The following is a 10,062-nucleotide window of genomic DNA, read 5'->3' as shown; positions in this document are numbered from 1 at the left end:
AAGTAACCTGGTAGTCTAAATTGGAACTACTGAAAACGAGTCCACTTCCTGTTTTAATTAGTACGAATTATTATCGCCAGTTGGCGGGTTGTAACTCCTAGTTATCAATAGATCGTGAACCCACTGAAAAATGAGCTCCAATTTTTCAACCCTTTCGACAGTAGTAAACTTCTTGATATTTGTTTTTACATATTATCTTAGCAAAGGCTGTCTTTTAATATAAACAGCAGACACAAAAACATCATTGAAATTCAAAAATCGAATAACTCGATTTCCATAAATTCGCCATTCAAGCCAAAGTTAAAGTTACATTTTCAAACTTTACTATCAAACTTACTTTTATCAATTTTCCAATTATTAGACAAAAAGGAAATAAATTACAGACTCCACTGAAGGCCTAGGTAAATTCCTTTTAACTCCCGACGTAAAACGCGTGTGGAGTGTCTGTCTGTCTGTCTTCTTGTTTGTATGTGGCGACGTAGCTTCTAAACGGAGAACCGATTTTTTTTTTTTTTTTTTTTTGAAGGTTTTTTAATCGAGAGTGTTCTTAGCTATGTTTTAAGAAAATCAGTTCAGTTTGGAGAGAGCTGCAAGGAAACTCCGCATTTGTCGGAGGTTTTTAAAATTTTGTAAATTTCTCAAATATGTTGATAAAACTTTAATTTAAAATTTCAATATCAAGTTAATTTCAAATTTTATTGTATTTAAAATAGAATTTATTTATCCTTTGCTGGTTGTGTAAGAATTGGGTGATGATTTTTGTCTTAATAATGTTAATTTTTCTCTGTGCTTTCATATAAATAAAATAGCCCTCGAAAGAAATAGAATGCTCTTGCAAATTTCCGTCATGCCTCACATTATGGAGCATCATCTTCCAATGATATTTTCTATATCTAATAAAATTTTGTAACGCTCATGATATAATTAATAATAATAATATTTTAAATTTTCTTAACTGTAAAAATTGTTTACTTTTGTTTATTTTTTAAACAATAAAACTAACAATAATATTTTAAAAGGAAAACTGATAATTAACTAATTACCCGATTTTTATATGTAATTGTTTGTAAACTTTATGACGTTTAAAATTTTTATTTTATGTTTTTTTTTTGTGTTTACAGACAAATTTAAATTTTAACGATTTATGCTTGTAATTTTTGGAAAATTTATGTTTGATTTTATTTTATAATTTCAAAGAAAAAAACTATGAAACATGCGCTTTTAAATTTGTAATTAAATGGCAAATTTTAATACTTTTTGAAACTTGAAGAAAAACTTCTCTCAAAAGTGCCTTTGATAACTTATCCGATATGTTACACAATACACTATCAACTTTCTCAAAGTATCTTCATTGAGAGTGTAAAATCAGTGCATCGAACATACCCTTTTGATAAAAAACAAAATATGCTCGACGCTTCCACCATCAGCTTGGATAAATAATTATCTGTTTTTTGTGACATGCAAAAAGGATGGTGCTATATATTTCAATACGATTTTGTTTATAGACCCTATGAAGGTAGCAAATCAGAATACCTTATTTTCTCACTTCTTTAACACGTGACTAACATTTGGTTATCTCGCCCACGTGACTAACATCTGAAAATTTATTTAAAATTTTCCAAAATTAAAGTGTTTTTTACGATTTTCTAGGCTCCGCTAAACTCACTTCATAAATTCTATATTTTTAGGTGATTTTGCTACGATAATCTCGTTTATTTCAACGTATTATCTGTCTTTTTCAGGATATAAATTTGTCGAGTCATTGGATTTTGAATTTGAGCCTTATGAAGCTTATGTACCTATCGAGAACCATGATTGTGAACAAATTTTCAACAGTAGAATCATTTTCGTTAGATTTCAGATCGATTACAATGAAGTTTTTGAATCAGGTCAAGCAATTGAACTCCACATTGAAGCTATTATCTTCGTTTGTCGGATCTCCAATAAATAATAAAGTAACTTTAATATATAAAAGCTGAAATTTTTATGAAATTTCTTATACTAAAATTTTATCAGATTTTGGGATTTTACTGTTTTATTATTTTAAAATTTAAGTTTAATATGTTTTTATATAGGAATACTTTTAGCGTGTAATCTCCTATACAAAAACGTTATTTAAATTATCTGAATACTTCTATTATACAAAAGATTTAAATTTAAATTTTTATATTTTAAGGATAGTCTTCAAAAAACATTAACAAATTTTCCGATCAAAATATTTTTACATTTAACTTTTCCAGGTTTAATACGTGCATGTGCGATACATACGCTGCGTTCTCAAATGAATACAATGACGTCATATTAATGTGTCGGACACTAGGAGCACTTGATAACAATAATTATTTAAAAATTCAGCAAAAATAAACTATGTATGTATTGAAAGGCAAAAATACTTAATTACGGTATATTCGAGGTCGTAAGCAAGCTCATTGGTGCAGTATTTTTGCCGGACAAAATATTATATTGTTTAATAATTATTAATGTTACCAAGTAGTCATAGGTGTCCGACAAAATCTTTGCTGCATTTTTTCAGACCGATAGCTTAAATATGACGATATCATGCGCATTTGAGTACAACGCTTTCGAAAAAAAGTGGTAAAGAGAAGTTTGGAAGACTTTCCAAAAGAAAGCCACTCACGAAATTGCAAATATGAATTTATCATTTTACAAAGCACCCTTTCTGTCTAGAAATACAATATGACTTCTAAAACTAAGCTCCTGCAAGATTTTCATGTTTTTGAGATGACTTTTAGGGATATTAAGCTCCATCAAATATTATATCACTGCATTCTCGGTGGAATCTCAAAACTCAAGTTTTAAGGATGCATTTCCTTTTTTTTCGTCTGATATTATTAAATTATCTATAAAAATTAATCAAGTTCAATAATTTGATAACATATTATCGCGGTCTTGCACTTAAATCTAAAACCTAATATTATAAAATTATAGTTAATAATTTATCTGTTAAAATAAAATAATTCTTTGAATTATTAAAATTTCTTAAAAAATGATAAATCAAAACCAATCCACAGTTTTGGTTTTGGTTGGTTATGTCCTTCCTGTGGTATATTAATAGAAGACCTTTACCTAAACGGAGGTCAACATAAGGAAAGTTACGCCACTTAATTACTCAGTAGATTCTTACCTTGGAGCTACAGAAAAGTAAAGAAATGCATGTTGCCAGTAGAAAATACGCACCTTCAGTTTGATTGAAGTGAGAAAAAATATAAAAGTTGCAACTGGTCTCAAAATTTTTGCCAAAAAGTCAAATTTTTTATTTAAGAACATTTTAGAACAATAATTCTAAATATCTCTGCCAAAGATCGAGAAATTCTCAAAAATTGAAAAGAATAATTAACGAAAACCTAACCAAATAATGAGATGACAAATCGAAAAACTTTTCTGGCCTATTACTTTGAATTTCATATATTGTCCAAATGCGTTCAATATGACATATCTTTTAATAATATGCAGTCTTAAAACTATCCTCGCAAAAATCTTTACCTAATTTTTCTTTCCACCACAGTCACGATGCTAATTTCTCGTGAAATAGATGAATAGATCAATATATACTGTTAGTTGCATGATTGATACTTTGTACAAATTTTGTAAGAACTATTTATTTTAATAAACTGCAGAATCCTTGAACTTTTTTTTAAAAACAATTTTTTTTTTTTGAAAATATCAAGTAGAAAGTTTTTTAGTTGGATGGTTAAGTATTATTAAGTATCATTAGTATAAGTATTATTGTCGTTATTTTTTTCTGCATTCATAATATATTACATAAACGTGATTTACGAAAAAACGTGCTCCAGAAAATAATCAGTTACGAAAATAAAGAAACCGGCACAACCATTTTAAATAAAATATACAGAGTGCTTCAGATAACTACTAGCAAGACAGAAGAACACAAGAAATGCTACTGTGAATTTCTATTCAAAATATTATTTTGTAATTTTTTGATCCAATATACTAGAGTTACTCAAATTGGGGTAAGCAAATCCTTAGGGGTTCACCATTTGACGGTAGGGACGCGACAAATTTTATGTAATTGCGGCTGGATGGTTGAAACAAGTTCGCTGTATGTGATATTGATAATACTGAAAGCTTGATTTTAAACCCATTTATTAGTCATTATAAATGGATTTCATTACTAGAAATGTCCGAGATGTAAATCTAGAACAGTACCGCATTTACCACTTTTGTGGTCCGTATTCAGATTTATGGTAGAGGACCACTCAAAAGCGGATTTAGCACGGTTGATAATGCGCTCATTTTGTTTTTGTCTTCATAAACCTTTAACCAAAAAATGGCTTACTTCTTTCCACTTTCCTTCTATTTGTTCAATTTTCTTTTTTCCAGTTCCCGTAAATCTATCTACGGCCCCACACGGGAGCCTTTTCACGTTTTTTTTTTTTTTTTGTGTAGGCCCTTTTTTGGTGGAGGCCTCTGGTTGGCAGTGGGCAATACGTATCATACAAACTTCGTAAGATGTCAATCTTAGAGCCAAAAAGTCGCAATCGAGGCAAATGCCTGCTACAAAATGTAAAGAGGTAAAATATTTTCTCTAACCATAATTCGTAATACGGTCGGATAGTTCATAGCTAGAATGAAATCCTACAAAAAAATATTTTAAATTATTTTCCTAAAATAACTATGGCCCATGCAAAAAATGCAAAAATCGGATGTCTCTGTCGATTGGGCGAATGGACACTTCTAAAACTTTGCCGTTCAATAAAATACTGTATTGACGATTAGATTAATTATTTTTGAGATGTGCAGAATCTCTCCGAAATAAAAGCTCTTCATACAGGATTTTACGGGTGATTTGATAAACTACCAACTCACCCCATGAATCAATGAATTTGATATTTGATTTTTTTTTTTTTTTGCATCAAAATTACCCTATTTACGATGTTTAATTAAATCGAAATAAATTTTTTTCCTTAAATACTCGATTTTTTCAAAGGGGGAAGTTTAAAAAAATTGCAAAAAATAGAGAAAATCATTATTTCCCATTTGGATAAAAATCAGTTTCTATAATCATTTTTGTCAAAAAAATACAAAAATTGTTCCCTTGACAATTGGACGAGTAATTTCTGAGAAGTAACCAAAAATCTAAAAAATTTTACATTTTAGAAAAAATTATATCCATCAACTGCCATTTTTCAAAATTTTCCCAAATAACAATTTTTTTTATTCTCAATACCAAGCCACATTCGTAATTTCTTCTGTTAGAAATCTCTTGGGGAAAAGGCCCTTATATTGCGATCTACAAGTTAACATTGAAAATTGCACGTACACATCAGTTCGAAGTCCTCCAACCTTATCACTTAATCATATTTGGGATACACACCAAACTGGGGAATTTTATTCAAAAATTCTTATTAGAAATTTCTTGGGGAAAAGGCCCTTATATTGCGATCTACAAGTTAACATTGAATATTGCACGTACACATAAGTTCGAAGACCTCTAACCTTATCACTTAATCATCCTTGGGATACACACCAAAATGGGGAATTTTATTCAAAACCACAAACTCTAACTGATTAATCCATAACATATTACAATTGCATGAACCTAAAGCCGCAATTATAGGTAAAATAATTTGTAAAAAAAAAAGGTACATTAATCCATGTATATCCCTCTAAATTATTTGATCTTTGATTTTCTATTGACATAAAACCAGGAAATAAATCGACTCATATTATCACCATGTATTATAAAATATTTATAATCAATAAGTTTTTTTTAGATATCAATATCAATATATTAATTTTCCAAAGAAAAAAATTCATTTTTTTTCATATTTATTTATACGAGCCGCTTATCAATAAAATGTATTAAATATGATGTATATTCTAAAAATGATATAACATTGAAAAAAAAATTATATTTTGAAATAAAAATACTTTTGTAATAAATTTATAAAATTTCTAATTGAAAAACAGGAAAAAAAAGTTATTGTTGATAAAATAATTTTAAAAAAATGTATAATCAACAATATCATTGTTGATTGTTACAAATTATTAATACATATGCTACTATCTTTTGAAAAAATATTGAACTAAATATTGTATGTATAAGGTTTGCGTCCAAAACTAATGTAACTGACATCTAGCGGTTAAATTTGAAATGAGTTTCTTGTGAGATCGCTGAAAACTTTAAAAGATATGAAAAATGCAGAAAAATTTATTGCATCATTTTTAGTATTTATTATCTTGTCTAACTACTAAAAATTTTAAATAACTATTTAATTTCTCCTTTTCCCATTTTTTTTGTTGACAAAATTATCACTTTGGGTGCTGGCATCTATATTCGTTGAAAATTTCTTTCATCCCTCTGTGTATAAACAAAAAACTAAATCACATATGGCTAAGAAAAGCGCGGTAAAAATTCTTAATGGTCATCACATAAATTGTCAAAGTGGAATTCTTACCAAAACGTCCAAAACATAATACATTACTAGTTGTTCGTAGTGAAATAAATATCTGTGATAAAAAATCAAAATGGCTACAAGATCTGGTCGAAAAATAAAAGTTAATTCATATCGGGAGATGGAATCCGATTCAGAATCATCTCCAGGGAAAAAACCGGCTAGACCTCTAAGACGATCTAATAGAATTAAAAGTTACAATGAGAGTGATTCAGAAACTGAAAATATTTCTATCAAATCATCACCAAAACGAAAAATTATTTCAAAACATTTGCGTGATAATGATTCTGATTCAAGTGATTCAATATTTTTACAATCACCATCTAAAAGAAAACCAACAACCAAGACATCAACTACAACACCTCGTACTCGAAAAAAATTGGCAGAAATAACTGAAGACCTATTACCATTAAATATCAGCTCACCAAAAAAACCAAAAACGAAAACAATTGAGAAAATAAAACCAGGTTCGTTAAACAAAAGACTTACAATAATTTTTAAATAAATAACAGTTAATATTGTTTTAGAGAACACTCCAGTTAATAGAGTAAAAAATATTAAAAGTATAATCAAAACTCCAAATACACCTAAACAAACTCCTATTCGTAGACGAATATCATTTGTAATCGATTCACCACATCCAATGAAAAATCATTTACATAAAGAAAATACTGAATTAGATGTGGTTCGAGAAAAATTACACGTTTCAAAAGTACCTGAATCTTTACCGTGCCGTGAGAGTGAATATTCTGATATTTTTAATTTTGTTTACAGTAAATTATCTACAGATTCTAGCGGGTAAGAATTCAAGAGATTCCTTACGAAATTTTATAACTAATTTCGCTTATTTATTTTTAGGTGTATGTATGTAGCAGGAGTACCTGGTACGGGTAAAACAGCTACAGTCACTGAAGTGATACGAAATTTACAAAATTTGGGCACAATTGATCATGGTGATATTCCAGTTTTTGATTATGTAAACATTAATGGTATGCGATTAACAGAACCCAGACAAGCTTACGTGGAGGTAAGTTAATAATATCCTTTAACTATGCAAAATACATAAAACTGGATCGAAATTTCGCTAAAACTTAAGAAAATTAAACATCAAATTTGTTATTTCAGTAACACCTTGATGGAAAAAATATTTGAAGAAAGAATAAGTCTTATTAAGCCTTAGAAACTCTGAAAAAGTCTTAAGAACTCTGAATTTTTGGACTGTCTAATTCAGAGTTATTCAGGCTTATTAAATCTGAATTAGACAGTCCAAAAACGTTGAGAAATTCAGAGTTCCTGAGACATTTTCAGAATTTTTAAGAGTTATTCTTTCTACAAATACTTTTTCCACTAGAGCAAGTCAAAATTAAAAGTATTGAAGAAAATTGTAGAATTCAATTTTTTAGATTTATAAACAACTCACAAATAAAAGATTGGTTTGGGATCAAGCTTATGAATGCCTTAAAAAGAAAATATTCGGTGATGGTAAACGAAAACGACCAATAGTGTTATTAGTCGATGAGGTAATTTAAATAGAAATAATTGTCTAAAGTTAAAATATTAACGGATTTAAATTTATTTTTAGTTGGATATCATTCATACGAAACGCCAAGACGTAGTTTATAATATTTTAGACTGGCCAAGCAAATTAAATTCAAAAATAATTATAATTGCTATTTCAAATACCATGGATTTACCTGAACGGTAATTTTATTTTTTTTTTAAATATTTAATAACGAAAATAACTTGAATCATTTGCATTTTTAGACTTTTAATGGGTCGTGTAGCTAGTCGTTTAGGTCTAACTCGCTTACCATTCCAACCATATAATTTTAAACAATTAGAACAAATTGTCGCAACCCGTTTAGATGGAATAAATATTTTTCAAAGCGAAGCAATTCAACTTGTTGCAAGGTAAGGAAAATTAATTTTATGAATGGAATGAAAATATGAGATCAAATGAAACTAGATTTTAAGATTGTACGGCTATTGTTATAATTTTTAAAACTTATTATACTCTCTCTGTCCATCTAATTCAATCCAATCCAAAAATCTTATTAAAATCCTAATAGGGTATTCTATATTTGAAAAAGTACTTCAAAATGTTGATTTTGCTAATAAAAAGCCACCAAAAATTTATTTCGGAAAAATACACTCGCTTTCTTGATAATAACTTAAATTAATTTTTAAACCTTTGTTAAACTGTCAAAAACGCGGGCATCCAATTTGGTGACGTAATATCGGTATCATTATACGAAATAACACAGAAAAGTTTGACAGATATATTATTCATAGACATCTGATTATAATAAATATAAATACTTATTATCTATGGATATATTATACCCAGCTGTCTACATTGAACTAACTGATTGTCTATGGCTCATACCGATATGACATCACAGCAGGGCTTACCCGCGTTTTAGGTCACGTGATATACAGTTTAAAAATTACGATTTTTAATTTTAATATTATAAAAGAAAAATGTACTTTTATGACTCGAAATCAGAATATTTAAGTATATTTTTACATAAATTTTAACTTTTTTCAAATTTCATGATTTATTTTTGACTAAGGATAATATCCTATTAAATAAATCTGTGTAATTAAAAAATCGGAAATCAAAAAGTTTTAAGTTAGATAGCAATCGGAAGAGTCAATCAATTAATCGAAGTTCAATCGATCTCTAAGTTCATATTCATTTTTTAAATAAAAAATTATTTATTTTGTAAAACATTAGAAAAGTTGCGGCTGTTTCTGGAGATGCACGACGTGCTTTAGATATTTGTCGTCGAGCTGCTGAAATAGCTGCCCATCAAGAAACAACAAACCAAACAGAAATTCGTGTTACTTTAAAACATGTGAATGAAGCATTAAATGAAATGATAAACTCCGATCAAATAAAATTAATAAAAAGTTTAACGAAAATTGAAAAATTATTTTTACAATCAATTATTGCTGAGGTAACGCGAATCGGTGTAGAAGAAACATCATATCAAAATGTTTTAAAACAATTCTATACGTTATGCACACTTGAAGGAATCACAAAACCTGCATGTACAATATTAACAACTGTTGCACAATATTTAGCTAAACAAAAAATGATTGTTATTGAGAAATCAAAACATCATGTTATTGAACAAATGTATTTGAATGTTTGCCAAGATGATGTACAATTTGCTTTGAATGATATGATTTAAAAATGTTAAGTATTTCAAAAAAAATTGATTTTTATTATAAATAAAAAATTTTTTCTTATCGCCTTGCGTTATAATTAATTATCCCCCTGTTGAATTTAACTAATAATTACCGATTTTTAAAGAACAAATACTTAATTTAGATTTAGAAATCAAAAATCCTGGTTTCCTCCGTAATGTATTTTATACTATTCAACGCAGCCGCCGACTTAAGACGATTTATTCCTTATGAATTATTTGGTTTCCTTGAATATATAACTCTATACAGGGTGGGTCAAAAATCACTACTCATGTTAAGATAACGTAGTTATCTAAAAAAAAGTAATGTCGAATCATAAACAAAATGACTTTTTTCAATGGGTACCGACTTTTGAACCACCATAGTTTTGATAAGATCAAAAGTCTCCACGGAAAAAAATTCCTTAAAACTA

The 10,062-nt window shown here is 28.4% G+C and overlaps 1 protein-coding gene across 1 annotated transcript; it reads left to right on the top strand.

Annotated features, from left to right (window-relative positions):
- The first annotated feature begins 6,400 nt into the window (after nt 1-6,400).
- On the top strand, nt 6,401-9,634 carry LOC123297569 (origin recognition complex subunit 1). The gene is made up of 7 exons (XM_044879330.1): nt 6,401-6,904; nt 6,965-7,235; nt 7,296-7,464; nt 7,841-7,957; nt 8,020-8,138; nt 8,202-8,348; nt 9,175-9,634. The coding sequence occupies exons 1-7, from the start codon at nt 6,511-6,513 to the stop codon at nt 9,632-9,634; spliced, it is 1,677 nt and encodes a 558-aa protein (XP_044735265.1). The 5' UTR covers nt 6,401-6,510.
- The last annotated feature ends 428 nt before the right edge of the window (nt 9,635-10,062 follow it).

Source organism: Chrysoperla carnea, chromosome 1 (genome assembly GCF_905475395.1).
Source record: "Chrysoperla carnea chromosome 1, inChrCarn1.1, whole genome shotgun sequence".
In the NCBI taxonomy this organism is placed as follows: domain Eukaryota; kingdom Metazoa; phylum Arthropoda; class Insecta; order Neuroptera; family Chrysopidae; genus Chrysoperla; species Chrysoperla carnea.
The sequence above is the reverse complement of the archived record's forward strand: the minus strand, read 5'-3'. Positions and strand labels throughout refer to the sequence as shown.